This window comes from Biomphalaria glabrata, chromosome 16, assembly GCF_947242115.1.
Source record: "Biomphalaria glabrata chromosome 16, xgBioGlab47.1, whole genome shotgun sequence".
Lineage (NCBI taxonomy): Eukaryota > Metazoa > Mollusca > Gastropoda > Planorbidae > Biomphalaria > Biomphalaria glabrata.
Genome location: NC_074726.1, coordinates 11,876,408 through 11,899,593, shown reverse-complemented (window position 1 = coordinate 11,899,593; position 23,186 = coordinate 11,876,408). Strand labels below are relative to the sequence as shown.

The window sequence follows — 23,186 nt, the reverse complement described above, 5'->3', positions numbered from 1 at the left end:
ACTTTGCGTCAGCAATGACTGGAGAAGACCTCAAACTGTTACACAACAACCTCTGTCACCCAGGGTCACGAGACTCCTCCATTTCGTTCGGACTAAGAACTTACCTTTTTCCTGCGAGGACGTCCGCAAAGTGGTAAACCAATGTAAAACTTGCGCTGAACTGAAGCCTAGATTCTTCAAACAGTTTTCAGGCACCCTCAACAAGGCTACCCAACCATTTCAGAGAGTAAGCATTGATTTTAAGGGGCCACTCCCATCTGCTACTCACAACAAATACTTATTAACAATGGTGGATGAGTACTCACGCTTCCCATTTGCCTACCCATGTCCCGATATGTCCTCATCTACTGTCATAAAGTGTTTAAATCAGCTGTTTTCCTTAGTTGGGATGCCAGAGTACGTCCATTCTGACAGAGGTAGGTCCTTTATGTCGAGGGAGGTGCAATCCTTTCTGCACGAGAGGGGAATAGCTACAAGTAGAACAACAGCTTTTAATCCTTTAGGCAACGGACTAATTGAACGACTAAACAAAACTCTATGGAACGCTGTTACTTTAGCACTGAAAGACCTCGGTCTCCCGATCTCAATATGGGAGCTTGTCTTGAACCAGGCCCTATACTCGATTAGATCATTACTATCTACGGCAACAAACGAAACTCCACATGAGAGAGTTTTCCGGTTCAACCGGAAATCCTCCTTCGGGATATCTATCCCCACTTGGCTATCTAGCCCAGGTCGAGTGTTGCTGAGAAGAGAGAACCGATCTTCAAAGTATGATCCTCTCTCGGAGGAAGTCGAATTGCTGATGTGTAACCCCCAATATGCCGTCGTACGGTTGCCCAGCGGTAAAGAGGAGACGGTCTCTCTAAGACGCTTGGCTCCCACCACCTCCCCATCCACAACAACAAGTGAACCTTCGTTCTTCCCTCAGAGTGAGGATAATGAATATCCTCCAGAAACTCAAAACACGGAAGAACCAGCCAACACCCCTACGGTGATACAAGAAAGGAAAGAACCCCTGGTAGGCTCTGAGGACCTCCGAGCGCTTCCCCTTGAAAATACCCCACTTGACGCTCAGGAACTCACTAGTGACTCCCAAACTGTAGAACAGGATAGTCAACCCCGTTACAACTTAAGAGAGAGAAGAACCAGACCGAACTATAGAGTCTAGAGTTGTTTCTTTATTGCACTACCTATGTTCTACATAAACTGGCATTGTTTATCTCTTGCTACTGATACTAGAGTTTACTTTTCACTTACTTACGTACATGTCCACTTACTACACTATTTGTTAATACTTAAAACAGAAACTAGTAATTGTTTATAAGTCATAAACCAGATACTGGTTTTTAGGTTTCTTTGTATCCCCATTTATTAATGTTTACAAGAGAAATTAATATTTCGACACTGTTTATTGATCTATTGTATTACATGCACTGGCATTCTCTTTTTATTTATGCTATTGGCCTACTATATTACTATACTTGCTATTTTAATTCTAGGCGGGGTGAATGTGGTGAAATAGTTACTATTTGTTTATGTTTGTGTAACGTCGTGAGAATGTGTTCACAACATTGATCTAGTATGCTACTGTCTAAGTCTTTTTCGTCAGTTCATGTGTCGTTCTAGTTTAATAAAGACTTGTTTTAGGTTACTCTTCAGTGTTCCTTTATTTCTTATTACAACGGTCTAACGTTTTGCAAATGATAATACGTACAGTCACAGTACAGTGTAGGCCTAGAGTGTATTTTTTTTTCTTACTCTAGTTGAATTTTAAACAAAATTAATTGTAATAAGAATTAAAAAAAAAAAACAAGAAAACGTGTTCGGGCCTTTGTGTCTTGCTGCTGTCACTTTTTTTTTTAAAGTTGTCGGCATGGAAATTTTTTTTTTTGGTCGCGACCAGACCGGCCCATTTGGTACCGGCCCACCGGGCATTTGCCCGTTTGCCCATATAGCCAGTCCGCCCCTGTTGTTCTGCCATAGATTATGCAAAATTTCAACTTTGGCAATGGAATGTGAGAGAACATTCACAACACATTAAAAGGGAAATAGCTCCATATATATAGCCACATTTATAAATCACAAGCATTTTTTTTTACCTTTTTAAATACCAAAAACATCTGTAATTACCAATAACATTTAAGTCGCATCTCGGAGCCAAATGCTGTAGTGAGACAGTTTCTTCCCTTCCATTTGGAAGACGTATGTGGGCATACCATTAGAGCTGGCTCTTTGCTCAATCGTACGCACAATCTTCATTCCTAACAAACACCATTTCAGCTTTTATGATCTAATTGTTGAGTCCGTCTTGAATAGCGTGATGCCCAAAATACGGCCTGTGGGCAACATCTGGCCCACTGAAACGTCAACACAAAGAGTAGAAAATCCTTTATTCACCAAAAAAAAATGTTTAGTAAAAAAAAATATTACTCTACGTTAGGGTACATAGATTTGCCCTAATAACAAACCAACATAGTTATTTTATATAGAAAGAGTGGCTTTTATTAAATGGCATTTCATCACACACACAGCTTTATGAAAAAAAAGTCATTACACAGTTTTATGAAAAAAATAATTATAAATAGATTAGTCTGCATACTTTCTTAGATAGACTATTGTTAGATTGACACCTAGAGTGGAGAATTGATTAGAATATTTACCAAAATATGACAAGAAAATGAATCGGCTGTAAAACTAGCTACAGAGTTTTTCTCGTCGTAAGTAGAGACATCAGGCCATTCCGTTTCCGACGACAAATTCATAAAAACAAAGTGCTTGCTAGGAATGATGGAAGAACAGTGTCCCGAAAAGAAGGATGATGGAAGAACAGTGTCCTGAAAAGAAGGATGATGGAAGAACAGTGTCCTGAAAAGAAGGATGATGGAAGAACAGTGTCCTGAAAAGAAGGATGATGGAAGAACAGTGTTCTGAAAAGAAGGATGATGGAAGAACAGTGTCCTGAAAAGAAGGATGATGGAAGAACAGTGTCCTGAAAAGAAGAATGCTGTTAACGTTGTCAAACTTTCTCATGACAATTATATAGTTCGTCCATCGTGGTTCGATGATGACCACTTTGTCATCGAGGGGGCAGAGGGCTTTGCTTTGGGGGGGGGGGATATCAAGTAACTTGCGCTGGAATTGGGATTTAAGTGAGGAGGATTCGCGCAACACGTCGACCTCACTCTCTCGCCCTAAAGCCCATCCTTTTCCGGAATCAAGATTTGCTCAAGACGTCCGCGGACAAGCTTGGGTGCAGTGGATGATCAGAGACTTTCTGTGTGTCTTGTCCCGCTTTTGAGTGCTCCACAGCACTGTGCTGGTATTTACCTTTCTGTCCGATTTGTCTAGTTTTGTGACGTTAAGCACAGGCCGCCAAGTGCAGACTTCACATGACAATTACAAGGCAACTGAAAATATAGGTAAATTTCTCCGTTCGAAAGAAAAGACAAACCAAATTTCAAAATGTTTTCTGTTTCCGAAGACAAATCTACCGACATATCTAATGCCGCTTAAAATCTTGGTATCGATTTGCGTTACAAATAGCAGTTTTGAAATCAGAGTAGTTCGTAACTATAAGGAGCAAGAGACTACCACTAGTGTAGTCCTGTAATCACAGTGGATCTCTTTGCTTGACAGAAATAATTCAGAGTGACAACTTACGGTGCAACAAGTATGGTTGACAGCAGGAGCTATTAGATCTTTTTTCTGAGTCAAATTGAACCGAACCTACCTGTCAAGGTTTTCATTCGGGAACATGTGATAATAATCATGTTCACGTTGAGCATGGCTAGTCGTTTCGAAAATTTATCTGCGGCCAATGTGTCAAGTGCACAGACTGGCCCCAGAGAGAGCTCCGACTGGAACTGGTTCACTTACAAAGCAAGACATTCCTGCGTGATAAATTTCAATTGCTTCAGAAACTCTCTACTCAAGATTACTTCTTGACAGTTTTCTACATTTCAGAAGAAAAAAACAAACGATGGCCCCAATAATTACAACTATTTATTTGTGAGGACAAAGTTGGACAAACCCTTACAGTGGTCAATTACTGTATTGATCTTATTTCTAATCTCTTCGTTTGGTTTGCGGTCTTGCATGTGATACCAAAGGATCTTTCTTTAGCATCCCATTTTATTGCTAGGATCCTCATTTCTAGTTCTGCAGTCTACGTCCTAGATTTGCAAACGTATACGAATGTGGCCATGGTCAAGGAGTACTTCAGTATGATTATAATTTCCATGGCTATGCCTTTGTATTTTCAGATTGATTTGAGCTTGCAGGTTACTGTATCTTTCAAATGTGTCTTTGCAGATTTGGAAGTAATATTTTCCAGACTTGGCGTTTAAGTCTCCACGTACTATAACGATGTCCTTTTTCGTGACTTTAGTAACCACTTCCTGTAAATGCTCATTAAACTATTTACCATCTGACAAGAGAGCGTAGTGAATGTTTTAACCCTTTCCCCCTGTAGGCCAGCAGGTTAAAGGTTTGAACCAGGGACTAAAACGATAATCTGGAGCGCATTTTACACGTATAGGAGGTAACAGTGTACGGTAGATAAGGTATTTACTTGCGCATCTAGAGTCAATCCTGAATCAATGTTAAGTACTATAGAGAAATTTGGATCAATAAAATATTTTAGAATTATATTATAAAAGAAGCTAGAGTTACGTGTTGAAAGATAAATCTTTTTTAAATAAAAGGGACTCTAATTTTCACCATGTGCCACCAAATATATGTTATAAATAACTATTGCTACCAGCATTTAAAAGTCACTATTTATTTCAACCCCTATTTATGTGACACCATACATGGGTCCCCATTTACACATCACTATTTATATATTATCATTTATATGTCATACGTATGTATCATATTTATATATGTTCCAGTTTTATATGCCATCACGTATATGTCACCTTTGATATATATGTCGCCATTTATATTACAATTTATGTAACACCAGTTACATGTAACCATTTATATGTCACCATTTATATGTAACTTTTTTTTTTCTATCCACATTTTACATGTCATCATTTATGTGAAACCTCGTAGATGTCACCTATTATCTGTCATCAGTTATGTGTTACCTTTTATCTGTGACCAGTAATATGTCTCCATTTACCTGCCATCAGTTATATGTCTCCATTTACCTGCCATCAGTTATACGTCTCCATTTACCTGCCATCAGTTATATGTCTAAATTTACCTGCCATCAGTTATATGTCTCCACTTACCTGCCATCAGTTATATGTCTCCACCTGCCATCAGTTATGTGTTACCTTTTATCTGTGACCAGTAATATGTCTCCATTTACCTGCCATCAGTTATATGTCTCCATTTACCTGCCATCAGTTATATGTCTCCATTTACCTGCCATCAGTTATATGTCTAAATTTACCTGCCATCAGTTATATGTCTCCACTTACCTGCCATCAGTTATATGTCTCCACCTGCCATCAGCTATATGTCTCCATTTACCTGCCATCAGTTATATGTCTCCATTTACCTGCCATCAGTTATATGTCTCCACTTACCTGCCATCAGTTATATGTCTCCATTTACCTGCCATCAGTTATATGTCTTCACTTACCTGCCATCAGTTATATGTCTTCACTTACCTGCCATCAGTTATATGTCTCCATTTACCTGCCATCAGTTATATGTCTCCATTTACCTGACATCAGTTATATGTCTCCATTTACCTGCCATCAGTTATATGTCTCCATTTACCTGCCATCAGTTATATGTCTCCACTTACCTGCCATCAGTTATATGTCTCCATTTACCTGCCATCAGCTATATGTCTCCATTTACCTGCCGTCCTGTAGGAGCTGTGGGGCAAGATGTAACTGTCTTCAGAAGGAACATCTGAAAACATTTTACAATAAATCAAAACATTTTACATTTGGGTTTCAGGGGTGAAAATGGTCTTTTTCCAAAGTACTGTAATAAATATTCAACTATACGCTTATTTATAGTACGTGTGATTGTTTATCAGGATTTTAAAAATCTTCTTTGCCTTGAAAAACAAAACACTGCATCGCCTGCTTTCAGAATGTCTACAGGGAGAGTATGGACTGGACTGTACCAGCAAGTGTAATAGCAAATGCAGGGAACTATACTGCGAAGTGACGGGAAAATGTATAGGATGCTTAGCTGGATTTTGGGGAGTCGAGTGTACCAAAGGTAAAAAAAAAACGAGTTGTCTACTATTCGAACACAAGATATGGGATACGTAAGTAAATTTGCACGTTGTTCTTTGGGCTTTTGTTGGTGAAGGTGCTGGGCTCGAGAATTAAAACTTTATCATGGAATAAACTGACAATATTAGATACTAGAATGACAAAAATCTGTATATTTTACACTAATTATCAGCTGACATGGTCACAGAGTGGTAAATCGATTGGCTTCCAGATCGAGTGTTCTTGGGTTCGAATCTTAGTTAAACTGGGATATTAAATTTGCGAGGTTTTTAAGACACGCCACTGTCCGGCCAACACTAGTGGTAAACTGACATTAGCTGGGTGAAGTAAAAGCGGTTAATCGTTATGCTTTGCTACAGAACAGCATAAACCTCGTCACACGTAGCAAGCTGGATACAAATACAGCCGTAACAGTAAATAAAATACTAATTATAATGGCTCTAGAGAGAAACTAAGGTGGTTTCTAGTGAGCTATTGAAATGTATATGTATGTATCCTGTATAGGAGACTGACGAATGCCAAAGGCAAGGTGTTCGGCGTAACAGAGGTGCCCCATGGAAACGTTTCTTTAGAAAAATAATGCAATGATTTAAGTCTATTAAGAAAAAAATGCACCATTTTACTTTGTCACAAAGTGCCCTATAACGTAGAGATTTGCGTCACTTGATGTTACGTACTAAGCCATAATGAATTTACTAATTGCAGTATTCCATTTTTGAACGTAATCATCTGAGTAGATACAATGCTAAGACTTTCTTCCAAGCCAATAATAGTACAATAGGTTTACGCCAAAGATGCAATGTAAAACGACTCGACGTGACCTGTGGTTTGTCTAGGCCAGTGATTCCCAAAGTGGTCTATATAGACCCCCAGGGGTCTACGAAGACTTCCAAGGGGTCTACGAAAGTGAAAAAATAAATTGGGGGTCTATGAGATGTCCACGGGGGTCTACGATAATAGATTTCATTTAAGCACGTCGTGACTTTAATTTTTACATCCTATTAAATTTATTCTTTACACTAATATATAATGTTGTATTTAATTTCAATAATTTTTTAAATAACCTTATTTTGTCTAAATGTAAGTAATGTTTAGCAAAAAGAAATGTAAACTGTATAGCGTTGATTACTTAAAATTGTTCATTCCTTCCTTATGAAACATGTCAATTGCCTTTTTTTATGACGATATGAAACACATTATGCTGGAGGATCAACTGAGACAATGTCACCCTGATAAAAAAAATTAGAAAAACTTTCGAATATTGAAAGATAAAGTTCAGAATAGACCCACAAAATATCTCTTCGACATCATATAGAGAAGATGATGGTTTGTGGGTGTCTTACACTATCTGTTTACTTATAGCAAAATAGGCGCTTGGCTTCCGAACCTGGGCTCCTGGATTCGAATCTCTGTGAATTTTTAATTTCATTATTTTTAGGCCTCCCCTGAGTCCACCCAACTCTAATGGGTACCTGGCTTAAGTTAGGAAAAGTATAGGTGGTTGGTCGTTGTGCTGTCCACATGACACCCTGCTCGTTAACCGTTGGCCAAAGAAACAGATAATCGTAACATCATCACAAGGTCTGAAAGAGGAACTTAACTATTTTATGACCAAATACGTAAAACACTAAAGGTAAAACATTGATTTTACCAGCCGTTGTAGTTGTAAACACTGTTTTACACAAACCTACACCTGGTATTATTAAAAGAACTGCTTTAAGCAACTATACAGTTCAAGGACACGTCGGTGGCATGAGTTATTATTTGCAAACGATATATATACAGTTTGGGATCAGCGGTGTCACAGGCTATGACAGGGTGTAGGGATGTGTGCTGCAAACTCAGGATTGACCCACAAAACCTTTCCCATGTTTGAATATAGTTGCAAGGCAGGAAAGTTTTGAATTCAGTTTTACTTCGTCTAGGTGGGTAGCCAGCCAAGGCTAATGAGCCCTTCATGCTTGACGCTTACTGGCTTCGCCCCTTCCCCTGTTAGTGATAACATGTTTGCGGACTCAATATATGAGCAACACTTAAAAGATCAAGAAATACACCAGAAACTGCTCTTTGCGAAAACGTTATTAATTAATATTTAATGGTTGAAGCACTACTTCATTGAACAACAAATTCCTGTTTGAAACATAACATCCGTAGCAACGGATGATAAACTGGCAAAAAGACATTTCCAGTTTGTTTGATGATTCCAGCAGTACATATTAATTTTTATTTTAATTGGTTTCAATTTGAATTTTATCAATAAAAAATAGATAGATCTCTATAATTTAGTATGTATTACTTTCTCACTTTTCAACTCACCACAGATAGAAATTAGTTGTAAAAAAATGTTGATGAATTTGAAAAAATGTATGTTAAACAGGGGGTCTACCGAAAACCAGAAAACAAGGCAAGGGGTCTACGAGACAAAAAAGTTTGGGAACCACTGGTCTAGACTATAGGAGGACTTAAGAGACTTTATATTTAATCGCCATGTACAATTACATTAGGAACTAACAGAACACTAAAGCGACTCTTCAGATTAGTAGTCTTTATCTGATCGTTCATTTTCGTAATTACAACAATATTCCCAAAATGACTTCGGGTATATAACCTTTTTTAGGAAATTATTTAACCGAGCGAGGCGACGCCACCTGGTACTAAATTAATAATATACATTAAAATTTTAAAAAAAAAGTAATAATTTTTCCCCAAATTCAAAAAGGTGCCGTACCGGTGCGTACCGTCACAAAAACAACCCTGTGTATATGTATGCACAAAAGGATGAATGAAGCGTGTCTATCCAAACGAATGTGGATCACATCCGACATTCAGCTTGAAGAAAACATTGACCAGGATGTAGCCCAAATAGATGTCTGTGTGTTACGTGCTGAAACCTTGATGCTCTTCTGTTTGCTTTCGCCTGGCGAGTGATTTCATTAAGTCGTCTTAAAGACGCTTAGTAAATAAATACTTCGGCTTTGCATCATCATAAAAAAACCTAAGAGCTAAGTGTCAACACTGTCTCCATAAGATTACGAATGCTTTACGCATGCTATTTTAACAAAGACCAAATCACGCTTTTACATTGCATGCATTTAAGTGTTCTATCAATTTTTATAGAAATTCGGCAGTTGATGTGTTTCATTGGGAAAAGCTTGTTGGCCGTACTGAGAAAAACGCTGAGAAACAACTCCACGTATCATTACGGTGGCACCTCATTGAAAACAACAGCTTCATCCACACTCATCATAACTATAACACCGACAGCTACAACAGCAACAAAAAGAAAGAGATCGAGACAAACAACAGCAGCACTAGGACACGACAAACACAACAGCAACAACAACAAAGATATCAACAACTGCAGTCTATAATAAAAAATAAAAACAACACTAGCCCCACACACACACACAAAGATTAAAAAAAAATATGAACAACAAAACTTCAAATAACGACAACGCTTAAAGCAACAAAAACAACCGTAACTAAGACAACGACAAAATAAAAAACAACAACAACAGAAACTAAGACAACGACAACATCAAAAAACAGCAACAAAAAAACGACAAGAAAACAACAACTTTACCAACACAAGCAACACCATTATGTCAGGGAAGTCTTTTTAATCTCTTTGTTTCGTTCTATTTACACTTTACAATGTGTGTAATCTGTTGTAGTGTGTAGCAGTGGGTGCGCGAATAAGGCGTGCAATCAGGAAGAAGGCAATTGCACGCATGGATGTCAAACAGGTCTATTCAGTCCCAACTGCACAAAAGGTAACTAAGTTTGTAAACTGGATTTTTTATTTTGGTTGTTGTTGTAGATTGCTACAATTTAACTACTCAATAGTTTTATTGTAACGTAGTGGGATACCAATTACACAATGCAATGGTTGTATTTATACTTGTGTCCCAGAAAATAGTTGAGATGTGCTAAAGTTGTAGATCCTTTGTTGAGATGTGCTAAAGTTGTAGATCCTTTGTTGAGATGTCAGATGTGACAAGAAGTTACTGTGACATGCCGGCCATTCTATAGTTGTATATCCCTAGATCTAAATGCTATCTTAGAGATTCAATAAACGAAGATCCTTTTAATTGAAATACAGAACTTTTAACTTTCAACATCTAAGAATCACTTTATATGCAGAATATACAAAATAGACTATATCAAATAAATATCTTTTTTCAAACCGCAATAATACTAGATCGAATAAAATACAAGACTTGTCACTGCAGGTGACAACTTAAAACTTAAACTGAAATACGTCTTATCTCTATAAACATTTCAAAGCTGGTTTCGAGAAGCACCGGGTATTTCAATAAAAGGTCTAGAAAATTAGAAATATAGTTCAAATTCTTTTTTTCTTGTTTACAAAACGTTTATCAACTTACTCTGTGTGTCTGTTCTGTGTTAAATATTGTTAAAGAGAAAGCTATGGGAGATCTGCCTAGAGAGCCATTGGAATTGGAAAGCCCTTTTTGCATAAGGCATAAACGATATACTAACTCACTCTGTCTGTCGAATAAAGTTGAAATTGTGCACATTTATTCATTGCCAGATACACCACATAAATCTATTTTTTTAAATATTAAAAAACTAGAAGTCATTTCCTTTATTCAATGTCGAATGGAAGGATAAATCTAACTCATTGGTTAATTTTTAAATTTATTCATGTTTAGTTCGTTACAATAAATAAATGTTTAACGTTTCAACATGATCCGAGATTAGGTGTGGGAGAAATAACGCGTTTTATTATCTAAAGCAGTGATGCCCAAAATACGGCCCGCGGGCCACATCCGGCCCGCGAAGTGATTATATCCGGCCCGCCGACACGTCGACACAAAGTGTAGAAATTTCCCTCTTCAAAAAAAAAAAAATTTGAAAAAACATTTTTCCTTACGTTAGAGTAAATGGATTGGTCCCGATACTAAGCCAATATGTTAGTTGTATAAAGAAAGAGTCGCTCTTTTTAAAGAACATTACATTCAACAGCTTTATGAAACTAAACGCATAACTAAATAAGGCAGAATTCTTGGTTTAAGATGCAATTTTTAGATAACACATAGAATGGAGGACTGGTGAGAATATTTACCAAAAAGAGACTAGAAAATGAGTGGGCTGTAAGGTTAGCTACAGAGTGATATTGTAAGTAGAGATATAAAGCTATTTTCCGAGGGCTAATGCATACAAAAGTACTTGTTAGCAATGATGGGAGAAATCCGTCCTGAAAAGAAAAATGCTGTTGAAGCTGTCAGCCTTCCTCGTGACAAAAGACGAGAAAAAGTAATTGGTTAAAATCTCCATTCAAAACTAAAACACAAACGAGATTTCGAAATGTTTTCTATTGCCGCTGACGAAATACCGACATATCTGATACCGCTAAAATTAAATTGTTAGTAGCTATTAGAGGCATGCATGGGACCTCCACTGGCGAAGTCCTGTCTAAAAAAATTTCAACCATCACAGAGAATGTTTAGAAAAATAGTTCAGTCAAATGGAACCAAGTCTTTAAATCATTCACCAACAAAATCTATGTGGCAAAAAGTTCAGTCTGGACCATGAGATGATGATCGTGTTCAGATTGAACAATGTTCGTGGTTTCGAAAATTCATCTGCGGCCAATGTGTCAAGTGCCCAGACAGACAAAATCTCACCACAAAACAAGCGTTAACGATGATCACAATATTTAACAGTACCTGTTTTGTGAGGACAAACATTTTCAGTGATGAATCTTTTGAAAACCCATGCTATGTAATTCGTCTCTTGAACGAACATCTAGAATTCTAAATTTGGTTGTCATCTTATGCAGCCTGATATTTAAAAATGAACAAATGTAAGTACTATATTCACGGGTTTGTGATAAAAATGGTTCATTGTCTAGATCTAGTTCCTTTTTGTAAAACCTTTTTGTTGACGTGGCCCGCGACACGAGTGTCGGAAATTAAAATGGCCCGCAGGCCGAATAAGGTTGAGCATCACTGATCTAAAGGAACGAAACCCTACACATTTAAACGTATCTGTGAATACTGAAGGATTCCCTTATTGATATCCAACATAATACTGAATGTCCAGTATTGACTTTTCTATTTGGTCATTTGTTTTGAAACATACATGTCTCCTTTATGTTAATGAATCATTGTGCAAAGGCTCAAGTGATCTGAGAATGGGTGTGGGAGATATGACGTGTACACACATTGTGCTAGACCTACAGACAAAAGACAGAAGATAGACATAGTGAGTTTAAATCGCTCCAGATAATTTCATCAAAGTAACACGAAAATTAAACTTTTTTTTTTGCGCCAAAAGTTAAAACTATAAAGAAACAGCTCTTTATAATGACAGATAGGTTTTAGACAAGTCTCAATATATTTTCTCTGTTCAAAAATAGAGTGTCACAACTGTATGAATAACGGCAAATGCAGCATAGACGAAGGACATTGCCAGGACGGATGCTTAAAAGGATTTGAACCCCCGTCCTGTGAAAATGGTAAATATAAACAAATTAGTTAGTGTAAATCACAACCTCTGTAGATTGTCTTTGTAAGGTCTATTGACTTTAGAGCATTTTTTACCTAGAGACTAGGAATGAGGGTTTGACTAATTAACGACCCCTCTCTCCGGGGGTCTATTCCCTAGAATCATAGATGATCATTTAGACACATCCGTTTATTGTGAGACATGGCTCCTTGAGCCTCGCTCGGGTTCCTCCATATAAGTGACGCCGGCGGCTGAGCAGACGCAAGTCTTCCTGGTCATCAGAACCAGAAATTTTAAGAGGATTTTTCCAAATGTAATCTTTATATTTTATCACACAATAGTAACAAAAAAAATTCTACGATTTTTGTAATTTGATCTCAATAAAAAAGTTGTTATTTTGAACAGAAGTGACCTTTACTGTTAATGTATTAGGGTTTACAATTTGTATAACAATTAAAATAGAAATAGCAATAATTAAAAAGCTGTTTTTTTTTTTTTACAACTTGACTAATTGAGTTAGACGTCGCTAAACTTGTTTAATATGTCAACTAAGAGTTTAGCTATAGACGTTGCGTTCTACTCTACTGAAGCCTTTTGTGCTGAGTTAGAAAAAAGCTGAAGCTGATCGCAATTACTAAAAATCTTTTGGCGCAATCTATTTGGTGCAGCTGCTTTGTCGTAGTGGTTGTACTAGCGCCGCCATTTTCGAGCGCGACGTTTCAGTGCTATATGTTTGAAAGCTAAATAGTCTAATGTAGTCTATCTTTATAAAGAATGATACAGATCTATGTTTTGTATTCGTGCTTGTGTTCACCCTTTTTTTTTTCGCGCAGCCTTTTTATAGCACATCTGTTTTAGCGCACAGGTTGTCTTAGCGCCGCAGATTTGGAACTTGAAGCGTTTGCGTTAAATGTTATAAACACAACATAGATTTTAAAACTTATGTCTTTAAAAAGAATGATCCGTATTTATATTTTGTATTTTGTGTTTATGTTCAAACTTTAGTACAATCCCTCTCTTCAACTCGTTACTTGGTGTTAACTCCGTAGTGAGTAGGTTGGTGGAACCTGGGTGGGCACGGAACTCGAAAACGGCTTTAACTATTTTCACAGAATTTTAACTGTGGATGTATAAACGCCAAGACATGAATTACCAGCTATCTAGTCACACTGGGAATACTTACGTTTGACCGTAATACTTTTTCAAACTAAATAAAGAAATACATTTAAATATGGCTAGACACCAAGATCAGGTTCTTCAACACAATTTGTAAAATGTTTTACATGTTTCGTATTCACTTCAGAGTTGAAGATTATTTCCTTCCTAGTTCAACCCCCCCCCCTTTCAGGACGACGTGGGATGGTTGCGAGCAGGGTTTGAACCCAGGACCATCGATGAGTTCGAACGACAGTCCAGCGCGAAAAACCTCACGACCAGGCAGCGACCAATTGTTACAGTAAACACTAGAGTTATTCTGTTATGTGTCCATGCCTAAAGAGCTGGTTTCAATGTCCCTACACTACATCATCGGTGAACATTTTGTTTTCTCATGCAGTATGTCCCGCTGGAACATTTGGCGTGGATTGCAAAGAGTCTTGTCCTCCAAACTGCCTTGACAATTGCTCTCCAGACGAAGGAAAATGCAACAGTACATGCTCAAATGGATACTTTGGTGAGAACTGCGAAAAAGGTAAGTCTGTCAAAACAAAATTTAGAATAAACTTGACATGTAAACATATGATAATAGCAGCACTAAGGTACAAAGGTTATTGACAGAAGGTGAAGAAAATATGGCGAAAAACAGACAGGTCCAGATTACTCGAAACTCTGGTCCCGATCTGGCGCAATTATCTAGCAGCGATCAGATCCACATTTCGCCTTCCCGCTCTCCAAACGAAGGGAGCGTTCAAACCAGTAAAACTATTTGAGCCCACGTGATTACACGCCCCCACCAAGAGCCCGCTGACATCCCTATTCATAATTGTCTCCATAAACGATTTAATATTAAGGGTCAACACATATTGTGAGTCTAAGCCTTCTTTTAAACAAAAATAAGGGCCCTAATAATAAATTGCCTCTCTAATAATACATTATTTAAGGCGATATTGTTACATTAATCAGAGATAGCTTCAAAGTAGCAGTCAAGAAACTAATGAAACATCAGTCTAAACGAGTTAGCCTTTAAGAAAATGTTTACAAGATATGTAGTGAAAGATAATCTTTACACACTAATTTCGTGCTTTACCATATATTTTATATAGGCGCGGTGGCTGATCGGTAAAACGCTTGCCTACCGAACCCGGGGTTCGAATTCTGGTGAAGACTGGGATTTTTAATTTCGGAATCTTTGGGTCCACCCAGCTCTAATGGGTACCTGACATTAGTTGGGAATAAGTAAAGGCGGTTGTCGTTGTGCTGGCCACATGACATCCTCGTTAACCGTAGGCCACAGAAACAGATGACCTTTACATCATCTGCCCTATAGGTCCTGAAAGGGGAACCTTACTTTTTTGTATAGAGTCAATGACGGAATGGACATTTGACGCAATGCTATACATATACGTATCCAAATTGGTATCAAGATACGAGTCCAGAAAATATTTCTAAGTTGTTAGGGTTACAACTACCCTTGATGATAATAAATGATCTTAAAAATTATCTTTCTCTAACTCTCTCTCTCTCTCTCTCTCTAACTCCCAAAGCTTCAATGGTGTGTCTTCTGTCTGGTTCTATTCTCTATTATCTAGGATATCTAAGCCATTTTCAAGATTAATACCGCAGCGGTTAAATTTACCCAAACATTCATTTGTATTCGTAATATCCCGTACCGGAAGTGATGTATTTGGCAGCCGACAGTTTAAGCTCTAAAGTACACGTTTTAAAAACGTATGGAAACTTGTTTGTTTCGTAAATTTGTTTCCTTACTTTTTGCTATTAATGAACATTTCTGGACAGAACTTTATCCTGAATGTAATTCTCCTCGAGGTGTAGATATTTGTCAGCCTTAATGTGAGCAACCTATTCTTAGACCATTGAGAGTGTTACATGTGTTTTTACATCTGTATGAAAGCGTGTGTGTATAGAACAATTTTAAATCCATTAGATCTAGATCTACAAGTAGTCTTCTATTCGAAAGCAAAAATTAAAATTGTCGCTGTGAACATAAGGGCCTATTAAAAGTGAGTGTATGTGCCTGTTCTGTTGGTGTTGGTGTTGTTGTTTTGTATTTTACAGTTATTAAATAAAGTTTTTTCTAAATGAGTTGGCGCTCTAGATTATGCACACCTATGAGTATCTACACCTATGAGTATCAAAATACAAATAAATATATAAAGTGTGGACTAAGTTGCTAATAGAGGTAGTACTGCAACACTGGCTGTTCCACTTGATATATGTAAGGGCCAAATAAGTGTATTGTTGGGTAATGGGCGTTTTATTAAAGATTGCTTGTGTGTGTTGGAGGCAGCAGGAAGACAAGAACACTAGGACTGAGTAGAGGAGCTTGTGGGACGTAGGGTGAACTCTTGATGAACTCTTTATGTTGTGTCTGTTGTAATTTATGTGTATTTTTCTGTTGGGTTGTTTTTATATGTAAAAAGAGTCCTTGTAATCACAACAAATTTCCATAAGGATCAATAAAGCAGTCTTAGTCTTAGTCTTAGTCTAGGTCTTAGTCTTAGAAAGGGACACAAATGCAGAGAAATTGTAGAAGTTCAAAGACAGAGAATTGTGTCGGGTAGCGTTCTAATCCAGGCCGTTTTTTTTTTGTGTTTTTGATGGATTTCAAAGTGTTCATGGCGTTATACACATATACCAGCTTTTTCAACAGTAGCGTGGCACGGGTATCAGGTTTACTAAGCGCATTTAGAATTCAAGAACATGCGTTTCATCCAAATATACAAATTGAAGTGTTTGGGTACGATCTATAAGAGGGGGGGGGGGTTGCTCGCCCTTCGTTTGTAGAATGAAAGAGACGAAAAAAATGACATAAAATTTGAGAGCCAGAAAATTGTGTTCCAGTGGGAAAGCGTTGCAATGCGAACCGTTTTGTTCAGGGGTTTAACTCTTTCTCTCCGTAATTAGTTTTCTCATTCCGATAGTATTATTTGTTTAGCTCCTTCAGGATTTCACTATCCTGTTATGATTTAACTTCAATAATGTTTTTGTTTGTTATCAGAAAATGTTAAATTCGGTATTGAATTTTAGGAGAAGGCATGCTTTTTTTTTTTTTACAGAACACAAATTAAAGTTTATAAATCCAAAAACCAATTTAGTTTGATGGGAGTCAAATCAACGTTGCCACCGTCAATTAGGAGAGAAAGAGTTAACGGTATTCCTTGCAAAAAGCAAAAAAAAAAATACAAACTATTTAAACCGTAGCGTAGGACGGGTCTCAGCTAGTTTTTCTATATTTTTCTTTGTCAGGCTGCGAACTCATTAACTTTTGTGTTACATTATCCTCCCCAGTGTGTAACGATGGATGTTTCAATAACATGTGTCATCGGGATAACGGAAGCTGCATGGCTTGTGACACTGGCTTTTTTTCCGAGGACTGTTCTGGCAGTAAGTACATTGGGAGAGACACATATCACAAACTAAGAACTAATCTTATACGAAGTGTAATTATATTAATAAGTGGGGATCCATCATGCAATTAAATTTCTAATAGATCTAGACCAACAATAATACTTCTGTGAAATTGGAAATATTTTGTTCCGATAGTTTCTGTTTACCGCTATTTCATGCTTTTAGCTTTCGCAATACGCTGTGATCCTATCGCAATACGCTGTGATCCTATCGCAATACGCTGATGGGGAAAATCGGGGGGGGGGGAGAGAGAATGAACGAAAGGGATTTCTGGGTGAATTTTTATCGTATTCGCTTTGAAAGCGTTTATATAAAAAAAAAAGGAGGAAGTGAATTTGAATTCATGGCCCCTCAATAATCCGCTCTATAACTGATTGCTAGGGCTGGTGTTTAAGATCATATATTAATTAATGCGTTTGATCTATTTTTGTTTTCTTTTCAAGAGCATTATTTTCTTAGTATGATCTGCATTATATTCGTGTCGTCTTATAATTATTATGATCAAATCATTGACTTCTTTTGTACCTGTAATGTCGTCTTTAAGTATTCATTCCTAAAACTACCGACATGGACATTGTAATACATATAGAGTATTATAGAGTATTAAAATATGTAATTTTTTTGGGTCATTATTATTATTAAACCAAAAATTAAAAGAAAAAAGGTAACCTAGTAATAATGATTTGCACACCCTCTAAATTCGGATGCTTCATAGGAATCGGCGGCCCTGACCATGGGTATCTGCTAGTTTATCTACATTTTTACTATATTTCTGGCTGCGAAATTAAATTTTGTGTTTCAATATCCTCCACAGCTTGTAGTGACAAATGTTTAAATAAAACGTGTCATCGAAATAGCGGAACCTGCGTCGCCTGTCCCGAAGGCTTCTTCTCCGAGGACTGTTCTCGATGTAAGTGCATTATGAACTGGTATCTGTGGCCTTGCTTTGCCAACATATACTATTCTTGTCTAATAAATAACAAAAATATACTACTCTTTTTCTTTCTATACATCAGTTTTGCTATATATAACATGACTTCAAGTCACTTCAAGAGCTAAACTTAGAAGCAGATTAAAGAAGATGAAACTCGCAAGTCATTGAAAATAGAAAAATATTAATTTTTGTAATGATACCCCCCTCCCCCCCCCCCAAAAAAAAAAAAAAAAAAACACTCTTACTTTAAAATATATATGTAACCTGCAAAGCACGAAATTCGGTATTCTATGGAACGCCTGAAAGAGTCAGTCATTATTTAGAATGATTGGAAGATTCGGACATTGTATAGAATGACTTAAAGAGTCATTTATAGAATGACTGAAAGAGTCTTATAGAATGACTGAAAGAGTCAGCTATAGAATGACTGAAAGAGTCAGTTATAGAATGACTGAAAGAGTCAGTTATAGAATGACTGAAAGAGTCAGTTATAGAATGACTGAAAGAGTCAGCTATAGAATGACTGAAAGAGTCAGCTATAGAATGACTGAAAGAGTCAGCTATAGAATGACTGAAAGAGTCAGCTATAGAATGACTGAAAGAGTCAGTTATAGAATGACTGAAAGAGTCAGTTATAGAATGACTGAAAGAGTCAGTTATAGAATGACTGAAAGAGTCAGTTATAGAATGACTGAAAGAGTCAGTTATAGAATGACTGAAAGAGTCAGTTATAGAATGACTGAAAGAGTCAGTTATAGAATGACTGAAAGAGTCAGTTATAGAATGACTGAAAGAGTCAGTTATAGAATGACCTTAACACCTTTAGGCTAATTGGGAAATATTCTTTTAATCGTGAAATAAAGATTCTTCTTTCTATCTTTAATTCAATGTTTTATGAATAAGTTTCTACGACAATGACATATTGAGAGCTCACCTGAATCCTTCTCATTTCCGTGGCGGCCGAAGAATTCAAACCAATTTCGTTACACATTATAAAGTCTGTTGACATTTTTTTTTCACCACTCCCACCCTTCTAGAAGTCGCGGTGGCTGAGTGGTAAAGCGCTTGGCTTCCGAACCGAGGTCCCGGGTTCGAATCTTGGTGAATGCTAGGATTTTCAACTTCGGGATCTTTAGGCGCCTCTGAGTCCACCCAGCTCTAATTGGGTACCTGACATTGGTTGGGGAAAGTAAAGGTGGCTGGTCGTTGTGCTGACCACATTACACCATCGTTAACCGTGGGCCACAGATCGCAAGGTATGAAAGGGGGTGCTTTACTTTTTTTTACTCCCCCCCCCCCCCTTCCGTTTCTGGCCAGACCACTTCCGACAGATATTTTACACGGTGATTCGAGGTGGGCAGGTTAGAAGTGTTTGGCATGGTGAGCAATTACACTGTAGTGATGCTTAACGGTATTACATTTACATTTGAGCTAATTCGATTAGGGAACTTTCACCTTGGGTTACCAGAGCCTACATGAACGTCTAACAGCGCGGGAAATCGGGGGAGGCGGTGCTGCCTAGGATGAATGGGACTGGGGCAGAATGTTTGGCCACATCTCATATAAGTCTGTTTGTTGTTGGTGGCTGGTACCTGGCATGTCAATAAATACTTTTTTCTGAATCTGCAGACGGGCGCTTGTGTGTGTGTGTGTGTGTGTGTTACTGTTTTTTTTTGTTTTTGACATTGTATTGTTGTTTCTCAGTAATGTGGAGATCAGCGGTGTCTTGATGTTGTGTGCTATTCAAATAGAGACGATCTGAGTTTCACGATTTCGAATACCTTGTTTTTAATGTTCTGCATGTGGTTCTATTTACAATCATTTGGCATATTGAGCATAGTCAGGCATTACTCATGTGCTGTTACACATGGATGGAGGAAGGTCTGGGAGGGGTGTGTGTACAAGTCTGACATCGACCTCGTTCACATGGTCACGTGTTACTTTTGGTAGGAAGATTTCTATTGCTTGTTTTCTAGCACATTCTCGGCTTAATTAGACTTCACCTTGCCTCAGTTCAATCCCGATGACACAATGGCTTTTTATTCGATACAAGAGAACACAAGCGTTGCTTTTCATTCTTTTTGAGACAAGGGCAGCAATAAACACATAACAAAGCAAAGTACATACTTTCTCTCAAAATGTATTTGTATTTCAATTCCAGCCCTACAAAGGTAGTTAACATATTGGAATCTCAAGGTTCACTTTTAAACTTTCTTTTTGTAGAAACTTCGAACTATTTGGGGTGGGGGGTAGTCTGGAATCTCCAGAACACTCAGACACATCTCTGCAAAACGTTTTAAAATTGCTATGACATTTTATCTCCTATGTTTATGTCTTTTATGTTATATAATTCCTGGAGTTTGATAGAAGTGCTGTATAAATTAAATACTTATTAAGTTATTAGTTACTTTTCTAATTATGGAGACTAAAATAAATTTAAAGAGTGTCGCGCTAAAAATGCGAATGTCTTAGGTTAGATCATCGCGCCATTCTTTTTTTTTTTTTTTAAATGATGATTTGATTCAAATCTACCTTGATCACTTAGATCCTATCCGTATTCAATTCGGTCCGGTTCAATACAATCTGTTCCTACCGGATACAATCCCACTCTTTGTGTTTTCGAAGCATCTGAGATTCGATTTAATTCGATCCGACCTGATTGGATCAAATTCAATCGGATCAGAAACTATGGGGTCTTGTTGCATCCGATTATATTTGAATATTAACTTTGAATTTGTTTAAAATAATTTTGAAACATATATTTGTTTTCAACATGTCAGCCTGCAAGAAGGGGTGTCTAAAGGGAGAATGCAATCACGAAAACGGCGCTTGCTTTGCTTGTGACCCCATGTACTACTCTAGTGACTGTTCACAAGGTGAGAAGGTCATTCTTTCTTTTTTTTTTTAATTGAAATTAAAAAATGTAATTCTCTACATAAATAATACTATAACATCTATTTATCTATAATGCTGTATACCTAGAGGCACATTTCTTGTCCCATATGCTAGGACACATTTTTACAAAAGCTCCTTCTTCCCTAGTGCTATTAGAGCATGGAATGGGTTGCCTGAGCCAGCCAGGAAAACCAGTGACTTTGCAGAATTTAAGTCATTGATTGACATGCATGACTAGATTGACCTAGGCACACGCGTAGGACATCATCTTCTTTCTTAAAGTAACGTCCGTATTCGATAATATAATATATCTCTTCATCTTAACAGTGAACAAAGCCGATCAATGTATTCTGTCATTGTCATAAATAGCCCTGTCTGTTCTAGAAAATTTGAGGAAGAAGCGACAATTAAAACAAAATGTGGAGTGACGATCTAAATAAAGAAGTGAAATTATGTCTACCCTCAGGACCTCAAAGTTGGTGCCATAAAGTAGAATACCATTTCCTCTGTCCATATTTAATGAGCGGAAATCGGAACAATCAAGTACTTTAGATTTAATTCCTCTAACCTTTGACTAACTTTATATTGAGGGTAGGCAATCCAGAGTTAGATGCTAGACTAGTCAGGTACTAATGTGTCACTCTATGGACAAGTTAAGAGTCAGTGCTGAGTAGTTACACCATATACTTAAGTGTTTCCTGTCCTTTCTCTCTCTCTCTCTCTCTCTCGACTTGATTTGGAAAGACTGACCCAACACATACACCCACTCACATTTTGGGCCCGTTCACTACTGTAGCTCTTTCACTTGGCCGCTTTCCCTCTATGCACCCTGTCATTTTTCTTCGGCCTCTCAATTTTTCGACCATGGAAACTCCACTGTCCTGTTGAGTTATTTATTGTTAATATTATATTTTTTGTTGCAATTTTTAAATCCATCTTAATGCAAGCAAGCGATGTATGAAATCAGACACCGGATACATATCTTCATGCCACCAGTTTCAGGCCTAGAGAAAATGTACAAGTCCCGAAGTCTCATTGAATGCCACATTCCCATCATCCCCTTTCATCATTTGTTTTGGTAGTTTGTTCTCGAAATAGAAAGAAATATTTATTTGGTTTTATGAACTGTAATCGTTTATCTCACTCATTTTGAATGTAGCGAATTGACATTAGATCTAGATTCACCTTTTTAGTCCTTTTTAATTTATTTTTTTCACTGTGCTGCAGTGGCGTAGCTAGGGTGGGGGAAGGGGAGGTCAAAATAAGAAAATCGCCCAGGGCCACCACTTGAGTGGGGCCCCCAAATGAGTGTCTGAAATTTGTTTTTACATCAAATATTACGCCATTATCTCATGTCATGATGTCGAATGTCAAAATGCAGAGGCCCCCTAAATCCTAAAGCTGTGAAGCTACCTGGCCCTAAATTCCCTAGCTACGCCACCTCAGTGCTACAAAGTACTAGTCCTTGCTCCGTCTCTATTAATGTTTCTCTGAAAATAAAAAAGACTCTAGATCTATCTTATTCATGGTAGGCTATTATACGATGGATTTTGTTGCTTTGGTTTTTGTTTTTTATTAGTAAAGGAAGTGGAAATGACGTAAGACATATTAAAAATAAGTAGACTTAGGGAAAAAGAAACAAAAATTCTTTAAAATACGAAATTCGCAAGATATTTCTATTAATGCTTTCCAATTAGACTGCGGCCTTTTACGGATATACCGAAAATGAAACACAAAGGTTTGAGACAACACTTTCTTTTATTCGCGAATAGCAGTCGTCAGGCTGCGTTCTTACTGAGCGTCTAGGCGGTAAAAGGAACCTTTGTAGGAAATGTCATGCGGATCTATACGACGATTTACGTTATTTCTTGAACAATGAGTCAGTGGGTAACTTACATATATATTGTAGATTATATTGGATGTTTATTATTCATCGAGTGTTTATATGTGAGTACAGATACTTATGCTAATATACAATTCATCAAGTGTTTATATATGGGTACAGATACTTATGCTAATATACAATTCATCAAGTGTTTATATATGGGTACAGATACTTATGCTAATATACAATTCATCAAGTG

General features: G+C 37.4%; 1 protein-coding gene across 1 annotated transcript in view; it reads left to right on the top strand.

Moving 5' to 3' along the window:
- Nucleotides 1–23,186, top strand: part of LOC106061387 (uncharacterized) — a 60,602-nt gene that overhangs the window by 33,823 nt on the left and 3,593 nt on the right. The window contains exons 8-14 of the mRNA XM_056014333.1: nucleotides 6,064–6,195; nucleotides 9,887–9,985; nucleotides 12,598–12,696; nucleotides 14,242–14,376; nucleotides 17,154–17,249; nucleotides 18,088–18,183; nucleotides 20,988–21,083. Of these exons, the coding sequence (XP_055870308.1) occupies nucleotides 6,064–6,195; nucleotides 9,887–9,985; nucleotides 12,598–12,696; nucleotides 14,242–14,376; nucleotides 17,154–17,249; nucleotides 18,088–18,183; nucleotides 20,988–21,083 (753 nt within the window). The remainder of the gene's footprint in view (nucleotides 1–6,063; nucleotides 6,196–9,886; nucleotides 9,986–12,597; nucleotides 12,697–14,241; nucleotides 14,377–17,153; nucleotides 17,250–18,087; nucleotides 18,184–20,987; nucleotides 21,084–23,186) is intronic.